Consider the following 16,140-nt stretch of genomic DNA (forward strand, 5'->3'; position numbering starts at 1 on the left):
GTTGCTAAGAGATTTTTGTACACAGTATGCTAACATGTGCTGGCAAATTTGGGAACAGTAGCAGCAGCATGCTTTTGGAGAAAAAAATTCAGTGGTGAAGAAACTGTCTTCAAAGGACTATTTAAAGGATAGTAACATTATTGTGCTTTGTTGTATCAAGAACTGATGAAGATGAAATTGTCTCTCAAGCAGATAATATACAGAAAACATCCAAAAGGTAAAGCTGATCCTGCTATCCAATGAAATAGAAAGCAAGGACTAGAAGGAAAAAGGAAAGAAAAGACTGTACTTTGGGGTTTAAACAAAGTAAGTTTCAAGAAAATTAAAGGTGTTGATATTTTATCATCTACTGGACAACAATTATATTAATGTACAATGCTAATTCCTTTCAAAATAGAAAATATTTGGCTTGTTTTACATTTTGTGATTATATCAGTTAACAATTATTTTCTGTCCAGGACAAAAGCATGTATGAAAATGCTGAGTATGAATTTTTTTTTTTACTTGTATTCTGTAATAACACCACAGAGTAGTTTTAGATAAACTGCCAGCATTTTATTGACCTGACAGAGACATAGGATATTTCTGCACTTAGTATAATCTTTACTGACTGCTATTTGAAGAGAATATTAAATTTTACAGCTTTGATTCTTCTATATATAGATTTTGCACCATATTTCAATGTTTTACTGAAACTTGAAAACGATATTGTATCTGAAATAGAATTTCAAACTCCAGTACTCTTTAGAACTCTTTCTCTCTTTGAATAAAACTTTTTACCATTCTAATTTTTTCTGAAAACACGTAACATTATATTTAATTCTAAAACACTCATACTAAAATATCCTTCTAGCACATTTCTAATTGTGTATTATATCTGAATTTTAAAGCTGCTTACTTCTATTAAAAAAGTTTTGGAGTATAAATGTACAGAGATGTTCACCTTATGGAGATGCATATCTCCTTGAGGTTGTGTTTCGTGCCATCCATCTTAAGTGTAGTCGGGAGCGCTACTAGAAAAGAACATGGAATAGTGATATTAATAGCATACTGTACAAGTGTTTAATTGTGTTGTGTGATGAGGTGAACTAAAAAGCTTCCTTTAGTTTTATTTTGCCTTATAGCCTCAAACTTAAGATTCAACTGTAATCAATACATGTATAAAATAGGGGTTAGTGCTTTGCTCTTTGAGTTTAGAAGGTAAAATATTGAATTCTTGACTATTCAGCATATCTATTTTAGGTTATATAGTTTTTGCAACTACATAGGATTTTCCAGCTGGTTCAGAAAATAGAGTTTTTGCTCTATTTATTGAATTCTTGATGTCTTCTCTACTTGAAAATAGCTAAAACTATTATATTTTGCAAAGATATTATGAAATAATATATTTCCAAAGGAAAATGATTACTAGATATGTCTTTGTATTTATTGAATAAATAAACGTATCTTAATTTTAAAAGCTCTCTTAAATTGGGCAAGAAACCAGTAATGCTGTATAAGTACATTTTTCTCCCACACCTATTGGAGAGAAATTCAGAATGCAGATTGCTTCATGCTTTTCCAAGCCAAACTCCATCTGTACCACTGAGAATAGTTTCAAAATCTGCATGCTGCTCATATATGAGAGCAACTAATGCATACTAATGTAAGATTTCTTTCCAAGTTCACGGTGCAGTATGTGATTTTTGTGTTACAATTTATCAGGAATTTAACCTCACTGTGCTACGTGCAGCATGGGCATGCATGTAGTGCAAGGGTTTCCCTCTTAAGAACCTGAATTTAAGATTCTAACATTGTTGTGGGTGAATAATGAAATGGTGCACAGTGGCAGCCTTCAAAGTAGCTTTAAACTCTGAAAAGCCTTTACCTCTTTATTTCACGAAGGAGAGTCTTTCTGTCAGGAGGATGTGATAGAAATACATTGAACTAAGTTTTCTTTTCAATGCCCAACAGTAAGCACAGTTTTAACTTCATATCAAATTACAAAGGTATCTGTGCCCAAAGTCTGTGAATGTAATGGAATGGTTTAGATAGCACCATGCTGTCGGGTCGCATTTTCTGATATTTCAGGTACTTTCAGTGAATTGTTTTTTTTTTTTGTCTAGAAATTTTTCATTAAAAATGGTAACATTTCTATTATCTAATATGAAGAAATTATAGCACGAGAAACATGCAAGAGCTCTTCAGGCCATCTCTTTAGGGAGGTGATCCTAACAATTCTTTCCAAAGGTACTTGGGTTAATTTCTCACCAGTCTCTGCTATGAATTACATTGCATTATCCTTAGTGGTGAAATAAATTCTAATTGTATAAGTCTATTATTTGAGTGGAAGGGAATTTCTGGAGAATCTTATTGCTTGGTTGTATCATCTTTTCCCTCCAGTTCCACCTGGAGATAGAAGAACACAGTGTACATAGACCCCAGAATGGCTTTTACATTGCATTTGATTCCTCTCCTTGTCTGAGACTGAGTAAAATCTCTATTTGTTCTGGGATGGAACTATCTCCTTTAATGTACAGTGCCATACCTGAGCTCACTGCTATTTCAAGCTTTCTTGAAAGACTATCATTTAGTGAGCACTGCTGGATAGCAGAGACAATGTAAGGGTGAAACATCAGCTCTGAAAGAAAGAATAATGAGATGTGCTTTCATCAGGGAAGTGAAATTGTCTGGAAAAGAAGGGGAGAAAAGCAGGTGGGGAGTACTAGCTGTTTTATCATGAACTGCTTATTGTGAATTGTAGCTACAAATGTGCAGCACAAAGAGCTTCCTCCGCTCTCCATTTAGGCAGAGCATTTTAAAGCTTTATGTCTCACCTGGTCTAAAATTTAAGCATGTGTGGAAGGAAGTGCAGCAGCCTTGACTGGGAGTGAAACATAAAAGAAATGTGAGATGCTCTCCTCATTTCTGTATAGAAACTTTGACAAAGTTCATTGGCTGAAATTAAGAGGGGATAACTTCAATTTCTCTGCTTAAAAATAAATAAATTGTTTCTTATTGTGGGGAGCGATTTGTTCTGAAGACTAATAATGTAATTTAGTTGTGGCGCTTGCCTCTCAGGGACTAACATAAAATGCTCTAAAATTGTATTTGCTAACAGGCTACAAAGATCTTACTCTAATATAATCTTTACCCGTGATACATTTCAGGAGCAGAAAAAAATGAATTGTGAAAGGTTAGTGGCAGGTAAAGTGTATATATAATTTCCAGTTTCCCCAAAGGAACAAAGTACTGCATGAATTACAATCCAAAAAATCTAAATGCTTGAGGTTAAGTAATGGATGCATTGACATCTGTGATTTCCACACTGGAAAGAGAGCCTTTTTTGAGACAATACTGCTACTTAAGTCTGGTCTTAGAGTCTGAAAGCCTTTATGAATGTCTCTCACACTGCAACCTGTCTCTGGACAACTACTGAGCTCCAAAATATACCGAGTAGTCTTATTTGCCTTCATTTAAACTAAATTGCTTCGGGGAACAAAATTTGGGAAAGTAAAAATTAACCAGATGCTTCAAATCTTTGATTTCTGGACTGATTTCTGAAAGCCAACCTAAAAACTGCTTTTGTCTAGAGGAAACTTTTATCACTGCAAATATCAGAAAACCAGAAGGTAAAAATAATGCTATGCCAGGAGGAAGAAGTACCGGTTAAACTTTTACTGTCACAGTACAGTTGGATTGGCAGACGCAGTGTGTCCTGTCCTCTGCCTGCTTCCTACCCCAACCTAAGCATCGCAGCCACTTCATTCAAACTTCTGTTACACTGAGCTGCCACTTAATTACCACTGGATTGCCTGTCCTGACAAACAGAAAAGCCACTGTCACTGGTTAGGTTTGAAAATAAACATTTGACTGTTAGACAGTATGTGAGACAATGGGGCAGCTGTACAAAGTTTTGCTTCTTCCAAGACAAAACAAATACTGGTGTTAACACACACAGCTGCTGGACATGCTCTGCACTGAGCACCCTGGCAGCAGCAACCTATGCTCATCTGCCCTGCACAGTAGGTCACCAACCCTATGACTTGAGTGCAGTGCAGCTCTGACATGTTTTGGTGACTCCATTAACATTTTCTTGCAATGATGTTATGAAGACAGGGCATCAGGGAAGTGGGAGATGATACTGCAATTCTGTCTATATGAGTTTACTTTTTTATTTTGTATTACTTACTCTCTACATAGGTCTTCTGGCTTAGCTTCACTTTCTGCTTGCTTCCCCATAGTAAGGATATGGATTTATTCAAGTTAATTCTGTATGCTATCAAATGTAATTAGAAAATAATCAGGTGTCTATATCAACATCCTTACAGAAGTAAGTCAGACACAAAGGGGAAGGAGCTGATAAATGATTAACTTTGGTTACTATTGGACAGATAAGATTGCCTCTAATGGTGATATGAAAATCAAGAGGATTTCTGTTATCTGTGTTGTATAGACTGTTATGTGTGAGATATCCCAACCAAATGTATATGCAACAGAAAAAACTCTTACTTTGGGTCAGAAAGCACTGTGCTTGAACTGCTCAGGCGTGGTTTTCAGCTGGACATTCATTGTCACCATGCTGGGATGCTGCAGAATGGTCTTTCCAATTCTGGAACAAATGCATAGTAGATATGTCTTTCAAAAGTAGGTTGAAAGATTTATGGATTTGAGTGGAAATTGTAGATTAATGACTTTCTGAGAAGATAACCAGACTTATATCAAGTTTTACAGAATAATTTGACTAAGGACATGAACCTGAGATATCATAAGACTGCTTTATATGCTGTTTTTAAAGAGCTGCAATTTTTGAAGCTTCAGCATAATAGAATCTGTAGCTAGCCTCTAGCTGTAAAGTGCTAGCTCTAGCCTTTCATGGTAATATTTCATGTCTAGAAACATGCATGTGATGCATTTTGATGACTAGAATCCAATACCTGCTGGAACTGGGAGAAACTTTCACTATAGTTTTGCTGTTTGTGCTCTTTTTTTATTGTCCAGAAGACACATATTGTGACCCAGAAAAGAAAGCTTTTTTTCACACACTGACCTGTCAAGTAGAAAGCTGACTGTATAACATCCTTGCAGGAAAAGCATGGATGTTTGAAAACATGTAAATTATGAAATCAAACTCCATTATTTTTTGTAAATGTACATTCACACTAATAGTTTTGTTGGAACACAGTGGTACTTTGGTTCAAGAAGAATTTTGGTAGAAAAAAGGCTACTGTGCTTAGTTTGCCACTGTAAAAACTGAATGAGTATAATTTTATATCTTTCAGATTTCTCTCTGACTTCGCTTTCTCCCACTCTCTTTACCCATCAAATTCAAGTGAAGCACATTGACTTCATGCCAAGAAATATTTGTACTTTTACACTTTTTCTTGCTTTCTTTGGATCTTACCGTACTTGCCTTCATTTTTGCTGTTGGAATTTTAATGTTTCTACTGAGTTGAAGTAAATTGAATTAAAAGAATTGATACCTTGGGCTTGCTGAATCTAGCGCTTGATTCAGAAACAATTCTCTGTCAAGCTGTCTCTCAGCTATCTTTTTTTTCGAGTAATAAAATGTATTCATCATTTGAACAACGTGTTCTACTTGAGTTTTAAAATCTCTTTTTTTGATATCAAACTTTCTTTCATTTGAGTAACGTGGTGGCTGTCTAGCAAGCTGCCTGTCACTGCTGAATTCCGTGCTTGAATTTTGCATGCCAATTAGTAGTAATGCTGACGAAAGGTATTATTGTTTGCATAACACTCCCTGATGAATGTACAAATGTTTTTATGAAGCAGGTGGCAGAATATGAGGTTATACAGGCAGCATTTACACACTTTTCTCTTATTTTTCTAGTGCCATCAGCCAGGTTGAATGATAAGTTGCACTTCAGAAGCTCATCACTGAAGGCTGAGGGTCAGATTTATTACCAGTGCTGAGAAGCAGGTTTTTTTTTTCATGACTGGTTCCTGGAATACAGGTGTTTTGACTAATGGTCAGAATATTAATTTTCAGATGGATAATTATCTTCATTGATGATGAGGTGGCAGTGCTCCACCATATCCATCTATCTCTCTTTGAACTCACTGATCTTTGCAGATAATATAGCATGCAGAAATCTTATGATGTATCAGTCAATTGCAGTCTAAAAGAAGTAGGATTAATTGGAACCAGCATTACTGATTATTAATAGTACCTTTTACTCACAAGAATCCATTATTTAATCTAAAACAACTGTGAAGTGCCCAAAGCAAAACATTTTCTTATGTTTAATATTGCAGTGAGAATATAATTGCATCGTTATTACTTGTAAGTATGGTAATATTCTATGTGTTTTAATTACGCAAAAGAAAAATTATTATATTTGTGATCTCGTAGATGTTTACTGTAGATTATTTTAAAGCACAAGTATATATCTCTTGAATACAACTGCTAGGAGCTGTGTAAATGTAGAACAGATTTTCTACTATCACATAAACACACTTGAAATGAGAAACAAAATTACTGTATTTAGCCTTTATGTTGGATGGATAGAATTTTGTGATAAGAAACGATTTGCAAAGAAAAAACAACATCTGAAAAGCAATGAAGAAGCAAAAGGAGGGGAGACTTGGATTTAGGACATAAACATGGTAAATGCTGCATTCTGCTGTTGGTTTTAAGCTTTCCGCAGTAATCTGAAAAAGTTATTTTGATATTGATAAAAATACTTAAGAGTGATTTCTTTGGAGTCTTGCTTGTACTTTCCTAGCCTGTAAATTTTACAACTTGAACTAGATCAGCCTGTCTCTCCTTAAACCAACTGCTGCATGTTGAAGACCATGAGATAAATCATAGATTACTTCAGTGTATTTGAAAACATTTATTTTGATGGGGGTTATTTTGCAAGGATTTCCAGAAAGGTTTTGTGAGTGATAACTTGAGGTGTGAGGAGTAGTGCAATGAAAGTCTTGGGTCTAAAGAAATGCCTTAAAGTGAGCTCATCAGGTGGACTGTAGAGTGGAGAAGCGAATGTGATAACCTGTCAGTTATTCCCATCTAGCTTTATATAGGAGTTTGGTGATGAGTTCTCTTTTCTAAGACAGTTCACCCATTTCTGCGTTAAATGCTTATCACGGAACTGCACATTAATGAGACTTTTTCCAGTGTTCAAGTAGGATATACAAAAAGCCCAGAGCTCACACTTGATCCACTAATGGTAGAAAGGGATACAATGTACGAAATGAGGCATGGTGAATGAAAAGCACAGAAGATATATGCAATTATTTTATTTTGAAATGAAATAGGTGCCCTGAACATGACTTGTGATTTAAGCCTGCTCTGAGTCTACCATTCAAAGCAGATTTGGAAACTCTTACCTAAGAAATAGTAAAGTTTTTTAACTGTAGCTTATTGTGAGTATTCATTTTTGAGGGCTCCCATATTATTGTGTTATAGTTAAAAGGAAATAGAACTGACCCTTTAAAGAAATCTGTTGCTGTAAGAGCAAGAGTAAGCTTACACTCGTTACATTAAAAAATATTACTCATATTGTATTTCATACACCTCCCAAAGATCCTTTTCATTAATCTTTACGTCTGATAGTAGTTGAATGTTTTGGACCAGCTGCCAATTTTTCTTGGTTATCAAATCAAAGTTTTCCCCAGTTTCTAAATTATTTCTTATGGTTAACAATAGCACTATATCAATGGGAGTCTATCAGTGGGAGTCCTGAAGAAAGATTTGTGGTGGTATTTTTTTTCCTGACTGCATTAAGGTTGGATATTAGGACTAATTTATTCTCAGAAAGAGTGGTAAGACATTAAAACAGGGTGCCTGGGGAAGTGATAGAGTCGCTTTCCCTGGAGGCGTTCAGAAATGTTTAGATGTGGCACTTAGGTGCATGGCCTAGTGGGTATGGTAGTGGTGATGGGTTGACAGCTGGACTAGATGACCTTAGTGATCTTTTCCAACCTTGTTTTATGATTCACCCTGTATATGCAGAAGATCCTATGAGAAGATTTAGCCCAGCATATCACTTTTGCCAAGGGCACAGTGTCGCTGGGAGGAAAGAAAGATTCTAAGTAGATAAAAGAAAGGGAATTGATGGATATTTCCAGTCAGGAAAGCAGGAGAGGAAGAAGAGGGAGGAAAAGCAGGGAGCAAATAGCAATAACATAAGCAAATCTCTTTCTTCTGTAGAAAATTTTCTGTTTTTAAGATCATTTAGATGAAGACTTGGAATAGCATTTCACATATACATGTTTTACAATCAGAAAATAATTTAGAAAGGTAATAATTCTTTATTTCAGAGATATAGTTTAATAAATAATTTCAATTATTTACATATGCATAAACTATTGAAATTTCTCTTTTGTAGTCATCTTTGCTGTCTTAGTGATACCTGACTTATTTTAGTGTTTGGTGCTTCTTTCCTGATTTTCTCATGTATGTTACAGTGCAGCTTCTGATTCAGTTTCCAGGTAAGGAGAAAGGAGGATCAGTAAAAGGAAAATAATGTCTCAAAAGTACCTCTCAGAGCCTACCATTGTACAGTTCTCCAGTCATCGATGTAGCCCTGAGAGTTCTGGGGATGCTGTTATTTAATGTTCATTTCTGCTTTTGACTGTCACAACATGAAAAGCTCTGCAGGTCTTATAAGATTCACCTGAGAGACATCCATGATCAAAACAGCCTTATTTAATGGGTAACTGGGGGAGTTGCTGTGCTTTTTCAAATAGGTTGTAATATTATTTCATAATGCTGCTTCCAAAATGCATTGTGTGCAGTAGTTGAAGAGTGGAAGTTGAAATATCCAATGAATAAAGAATTATTCCATTTTGCAAAATGAAATGTGATGTTTATCAATAATATAAATTTTGTTTTCCTACTTAATGAATTATGGCAACCTATTAATTTTAACTATTTTACAATCCTTCAGGTGGCCATAATAGCAGGAAATTTTGAGCTTGCTGAATATATCAAGAATCACAGAGAAGCTGACATTGGTAAGCAAAATACTTATGAATGATGAAAATAAGCTATTCATGTTTGAACCAAGATTTTACAAAGATGTTAAATATAATTTAATGTTAGATATGCCTATGGGGCTAGTGAGAGTGTTGTTTCAGGGAGATTTTAAAAGTATTTTTCCCTTAAAAAATGCAGGTAGGAGAAAAAGATGAAATGCTTCCAAAATATTCTCTGAAAAAGAAAATTTGATAGGTAATGCAACAGCTGTGGATGTTTGAGTATGAGTTAGCCAGTTGCTAATATATTAAATATACATGCCCATACCAAAGAGAGCTAAATTAGCTCTTGCTGGCTTCAGCATCAGGCTAAAGCAGTTTTCATGTAGGAATAATTGATCAGAGAAAGATAAAGATGCTTCTCTTGAACTGAATGCATATATAGCAAAAACTGAGTATCCATATCCATGAAAACTTTTCCTCTCACTGAGGAAGGTGTGTGAGACTGCATGAAGTCTGCAGCAGTGCCAGATGACAGGCATTAAGGACCCTCAACAAAAAACCTTCAGGCTTTTCAATGATCTTCTTACATAGTGAGTTCTGCCATTGAAATAGTTTCAGTGAAGTGATTTCTCATACAGATTAATTAAAATCCTTTAACTGAATCCAATTAAAGGAGCACAGAAAAATTGTTGTACTAAGAAAGGCTTTTATTCTGAAGTAGGGGGGTCTGCATAGTTGCCTGCACTGATTTAACTCTGTGATGCATGTCTATTACTTGATAGTATTATTTATGTGGAATACCGAGCCAACTCACGCAGCTCGGGTCTGAGAAAGAGCTCTACATTGAAGTTTCTCTTCCCTTTCCCTTCCCAGTTGCACATGTTCTGTAGGGATATATTTGAAAATTCATCACATGAAATTTAGTAGTACTATGATACTTTTAATTCTTTGCAGTATGCATTGAGATAACTCCATTGCAAGCTTGGAAGTTTTTTACCTGACTAGCGGAGTAGCTCCTTTCCATATATCTTCGTCCTTCTGTGTTTATAAATAGTTTGATGCAAAAAATTAACATAAAAATGAACCAGATATTTCTAATGCAATGAACATCTTTTTTATGTATGATCAATCGTTTTAGAACTTTGTGAAGATCTTGAATATGAATGGAAATGATTGGTTAGATTCAAATGGTGCCATTTGTTTCTGCTGTGCTAGCTATTGGTTCTTTGACTTGCCTATACAACCAGTGCAGAACAAGTGCTGCAGGTGAGCAGCGTACAGTACTACTAAGTGTATTTTATTCTCTCAAACATAACAGAATTCCTTCACTAGGATTTTTTTTTACCTAAAGGTTTTAACTATGCTACACTTTCAGTACAAATAATTGTAAAATGTAAGTAATGCTTATATTACTCTTATTGAGAGTAGACTTTAAGCTGGTTTGCATGAAACCATATTGTCCTTGATATGATTATCTTTTTGAGTTCACCTCTGTATTATGAATGAGATTCAGTTCAGGAAAATAAAATGATAGTCACATGGCTCATGCTTTAGGCAGAACTTAATGTTGATTGCTATTTATACTTCGTGACTCCCATTTAAAAAAAGATTCTATGGGAAACTTCTCCTGATTTTCCTTATGCCTTCACTTTCCTAGTGAAAAATGGAAATACTGGGGCTTTGGTCACTCACTTATTTATTTTCAATTTGGTTATTGTTTGCTTATAACTATTTACATTAGTAGATTTTTCCTAAAGAGCAGGCATTACTGTATATTGTTTCTCTCAGCTAATTTAATTTAGCCAGATACTGTCCTTAACGTTTATTACCTAGAAAAACAAAACCTGATAATAACTAAAATAAATAATACCATTCATCAAAATGTCTGTTTCTAGAATGTTTCCTTATTTAAAAATAAATAAAGGAATGGAATAACAATGTTCCAAGCAGAAAAGCTGGCAGCTATTGTGATGAAGGATATGCAGAATCATGTCAGTGTTTCAACTTCAGCGCCTTACTTGTCTGGTTATTCTTTGTATATTCCTGTAGTTTTGGATCTATTCCAACATAAATCCTTTCATTAATGCACCTTCTCTGAGCACAGAAGCAATGGAATGGGAACAAAAGGCTAGAGAGCTATCTTCAAGAAATAAAGACAATGGATAATATGAAGTATCCTGAGTAACTTTTCATCTTTCATTCCTCAGAAAGAGTATTTTGGGTTAGGCATTGTACTCTCATGTTGAACCAGTTCATTAAACCTTGCTGTTATTATTTGAGACCCATTTAATAACCAAGTTACAACTTTTGAAAATTCTTTGGAATGTATGCAACTTCGGGTGGGTATCTTTTGCCTGTGGAAGTTTTAGCTGGTAGATAATGAGGTGTTCAATCATTTAACAGCAAATTTTCAATGATTATTCTGCGTTCATTCACAGGAGGGATTAGTGATTCATCAGAAAAGAAACTCTGCATTGCTCTTGTAAGATTTATGATCCAGTATTTTAACTTTTTGTGATCTTCATTCAGTATCTTTCTGTATAGTTACTTTATAAATGGAAGCCTAATATGCATCAAAGTAATAGAAATGACAATATATTTACAGGAAAATCTACATACTTTCCTAGCAGTGTCATTTTAAGGATGGGAAAATTTTAATTGATGGATCTAACTTAGTAGTTTCAAGAGCAGTATTTTAATCTGGTAATGGGAACAAGATTATATATTTCTTGAGCTAATGTATCTAATATGAAAATTAGTATTTTTTTGAACTCTTTAATCTTAAACAGTGTGAGACTTAATTATCAGCGTCCATCTGTTTTGTTATGTGCTAATTAACATTATTCTTAGATAAATTTATTGTCCCAAACTATTGCAGTAGGAAGTCACTTGTACTTTCGATGCAGAAGGCATTGTGTGGGTGTCTTCCAGTTTCTCAGTAGTCACAAAGCTGTTTCCAGTAATGTAGCCAAAACGGCAATTATAAAGATCTAACAGAAGTAATGTAATGCTTATGATTCATGGTCCTGTGCCATGTACTGCCATGAATGAGCTGCTCTGTTCAGTGGTAGAGATCATACCTCAGTCTTTCCACATGAGGACATCACTGCCTGTGCAGTAATGGGAGGTGGCTGCAGTGTGCCAGCAGCAACAGCACTAAATCTCATTGCAGTAGTCTGCAAGAACTCTACATAAATATATATACATACTTAAGTGCTTGGTGTATTATTGCTCATTAGCTATTCCACCTTTGCCTCCTAAATATATTTTCATTGGCTTTTAGAATAGGTTGCCATTTTATGCCATACAAAGTCTGAAGTTATTCAGTTAAGAAGAGACTGATCACACATATCAAAGGATGCCTTTATTTCCCTCTGGCCTGGATCAGTGCCAGATCGTAGTGCTATGTCTATCTTTATTGTTGAAGATGATGGAGATGCACAAGTGGAAAATGGTCTAGATGTTCTCTAGCAGAATTGTTCAGCAGAACTGAAAGTTAAAAAGTTTCTACAGATCAATTCCCACAGAGCTTGCTCTTCCTTTTTATTTAATTATGAAGCACTTGTATCAGACAAATTTGTCAAAATAATGAAAAAATAGGCAAATGAGGTAAGCTTTTCTGCAGTAACTGAAATACTTTACACTGTGAAATGAAGAAAAATTAATAACGCCTATTTCAGAGCCATAAAAAGTAATAATGATTACCAATGTTAATAAAGCATGTCATGTCTTACTCAAAGAGAGGGAGGTTCTTCTAGGGTGTGTGCTGGCTGTTTGTGTCACTCAGATGGTGCCAGATTAAAGTATCTACCTAGTGATGTCAAAAAAAAGAGGAGATTTTGCCAGGAAGTTCTCAGCTGCATAAAATTGTCCTGTAGAGAGGCTGCTCAGTTGGATAAGCTAAATGTGTTTCAAGACATATAATATCTTTCACAACTGCCAGGAGAGATTAGAGCTGGTGGAGGTTCTCTGAGGCAGCTCTCAGCAGCACTACTGTAGTTGAAAGAGCACACACCTGAAATGCCCTCTCATGTTCTGTGTCATTTCTTCAGTCTGGAGAAAGCCTGACGCCCATCACGCCCTTGGTGAAGCCTGCTAATTCTTGGCTGATTTAATGTATGAAACTCACCATGAATTGAGAGATGATCCAGAGAAGGCAGAGTCTCAGAATCCAAAATCACTTACTATGTTTATAACTCTGATTTATGTCACACTAAATGTTCAAAGTTGCGCTTTGAGCTCTTATATTCCTCTTGGATATAAGCCCTTGTGCCTCCAGCAAACTTGAGTTTGGGTGAACTGCTTTGCCTAGCCATCGTACCAGCATAAAATCTGATAGCCCCCCAAAAAACAGACCTTTTCCACTGGATGCTTATAGTTGTGTGGGTTCTCTCACACGTGCTTTCCCCTCTAATCAGAAAGTTGTTTTCTCCTCACCTTCCTGCTCTTTCCACCATCATTGCTGCTTAATCTTTTGTCATGGTTTTATGATTGTTGGTACTGGTATTCCACATCATAACATCATGTAGTGCATTTGGAATTAAAAGAGTTAATGCTCCAGCTCTGTGGATCATCAATAGTTCCAGGTATACCTGTCTCAGAAGAGAAGAAGAACTACATTCCCCAGAGGACTTTGCGATGCTTTGCATTTTTATGTGTTTACGCTCAGAGGGAAAGATAAAAACTATCTGTGGTCACGGGACACTCTCTTTCCTTTGGGATCAACTCAGCAGTGGGTGCTCACTGCCATCTCGCCTTCAGCGTTAGCGTAAGGCCTTCGGCTTATCGGACACTCTCTCTTGCTCATTTTATTTGATTTATTAGCTTTAATTCCAATTATATTGTATTATACTGTGTTATTTTGCTTTCCGATATCTTATTTAGTAAATTAGCTTTTCCTACTCAGATCGTTACCGCTGTTTTATTTATAGGCCCATCTCCCTTTTCCCTTTTCCCTTTCCCACTTGCCTGGGGCATGGGTCCGTGGGTCCTCCGCACCAATCGTCACGGAACCAGGAGGAACCTGCCCGTAAACCATTGACATCTTTCCTTCATACATTAGCTATCTAGGTGACTGGTCTCTTGGAAGTGAGACATGAAAACTATTCAGCACAGATAACAAGTTTTTTTTTTCACTTTGTGCTGCCTTTTAAAGGAGCAAATTGAGAAAAAACTTTGCAATTAATTCCTGGCACATAATGCAGTAGAAGACACCTCGCTGTCATTAACAGAAGTTCTCACCAGCTTTATCTGAAAGGAATGGTGCTTTTTAATAAGACCAAATCTTACAGTAAAAATACAGTATTCAGGGGAGAGGAAATAAGTATATCTGTAAGGGATTAAAAAATGGAGCCAGATTTCATTGTATTTCTTTATTTTACAGTATTCTAAATATCAGGGAATCCCTTTTGCTTTCTTGATGGATTTTCAAGAGGAGAATGGAAATTGCTCTATCACTTTTAAAGTAATCCTATTGGAAACAAAATATGAAGATATTTTTCATAAAGCAAGAAAAACCTTGAACTGTATGGTATTTAACTTGTTTTACAAGCAGTATGGAAGACTGGCATAGCTTCTCAGATTATTTCAATTCTTCACGCCCCTAAGTTTGTTTTTGAAGGGATAATAACATCAATGCAGCTTATTCTAATTACTGCTAATTATGAAAGTCTTTGTAGCCCAGGACTATCTTCCAGCATTATGACTATTGTTCTGTCTTCTTTTCTGCACTGAGGAAGACATTGCACACACTCCTTATGTATAGAACAGCAGTTGCACATCACTTTAAAAAACAAAAAAACAAAAACATGCCCCTTTTCAACCTTTTTTTTTTAAGTGAGTTTCAGTATATTTATAATTTGTTTATGTATTTATTTATTGCAAACTAAGAGAAAGTGATGGATTAGAAGTTGTGATGAACAGAAAAGTTAATCCCTGTTTGTTTTCATCCAGCCTGCAGCTGTCTGTGAGTAAATGAGCAGAGCAGATTTAGGAAGATTTTGCTATACAGAATTTACTATGGCTTCTATAGGATGGAGGTACAAAACCCAATCACATATGTAAGAATATTGAAGCTTTCATTAGATACAGATATGCAGATCTTAAGTATGTTTCAAGTTGATAATCCTTTGACTTGGATAACCTATTTTTAAATCTGTCTTTTGCCTTGCTTCTTTGTGATGAGATGAATTTTCAGATGGATTAAATGACATGGGTTGTTCCTCCTCAAGTGAACAAGGTTTGTTTTATATTGTGCATCTTGTCCTTCAGCAGCTCGGAAGCAATAGGATTCTTTTGCTTTATTTTTGTTCGCCTTTGCTTTTGAAAAATGAAACATATTGAGCTGATGTGTGAGTTTTTGGTAGTTGATTAGCAGACTAACTAATACTTGGATACTGTTGCTAGGCTTCAAGTCAGAGTTCCTGTATTCCTCTATAATTACGCAGAGATATGTGTATGTGATGGTTTGTCTGTGCTTTCACATTAATTTTCTTTTTAAATATTGAAAGTCTGCTAATATAGTAGGCTTATCCTTTAAAATAAACATATTCCACACTAAGCAATTGCTTTTATGTAAAATATTTTTCAAACATAAGTATTTATTTTTATAGGAATTGTGATTGTAAATGGCTTAAGAAACATGCATTTTATTGTAGAATAACAGGTCTTTTAAAAGACAAAGATATTAGTAATTAAAGTATTTTTGATATATATAAAAATAAAATTATTTTTCTGGCCCATTTTCTTAGAGTAATAGAGGTCAGCATTCTTGATTTTTCTTTTTCCTTTTTTTCAGTTGAAAATGTTTTTAGTAGATGCTAGCCAGCCTGAAGAATATTCTGCTTTTTTATGTTTATATTTTTATTCTGAGAACCTTTTTAAAACATTTGATTTTCATAAATCAGATGTCTGCAGAATACTTCTCACATTAAGAGAAATCATACCAAGAAAGATAAAAGCAGAAACAAGAAAGGGCAGAAAATCAAAGACTTAAAAATCTAAAAATCTACAAACTGTCAGCAGCGCGCTACGACTAGTTCTATTTTTATCTCATGTTACTTAATAGAAGAAACAGGGACACAAGCATGTATTACAGCCCTGTGTATTTGTTATTTGAAGAGAAGTATCATTAACCTGTTTCATATGTTATTGTGTATTTTAACACAGAAAGGGGATCAATATTAGTGCAATCAAGGTAGCAGTGGTACTGAGATC

The 16,140-nt window shown here is 35.2% G+C and overlaps 1 protein-coding gene across 1 annotated transcript in view; it reads left to right on the forward strand.

Moving 5' to 3' along the window:
• The window catches only part of SHANK2 (SH3 and multiple ankyrin repeat domains 2), a 330,531-nt gene that overhangs the window by 66,967 nt on the left and 247,424 nt on the right, over window positions 1-16,140 (forward strand). The window contains exon 11 of the mRNA XM_065755018.1: window positions 8,895-8,961. Coding sequence (XP_065611090.1) covers window positions 8,895-8,961 — 67 coding nt within the window. The remainder of the gene's footprint in view (window positions 1-8,894; window positions 8,962-16,140) is intronic.

This window comes from Cyrtonyx montezumae, unplaced genomic scaffold (assembly GCF_038088225.1).
Source record: "Cyrtonyx montezumae isolate F1298 unplaced genomic scaffold, pur_monq_1.0 scaffold_10, whole genome shotgun sequence".
NCBI lineage: Eukaryota > Metazoa > Chordata > Aves > Galliformes > Odontophoridae > Cyrtonyx > Cyrtonyx montezumae.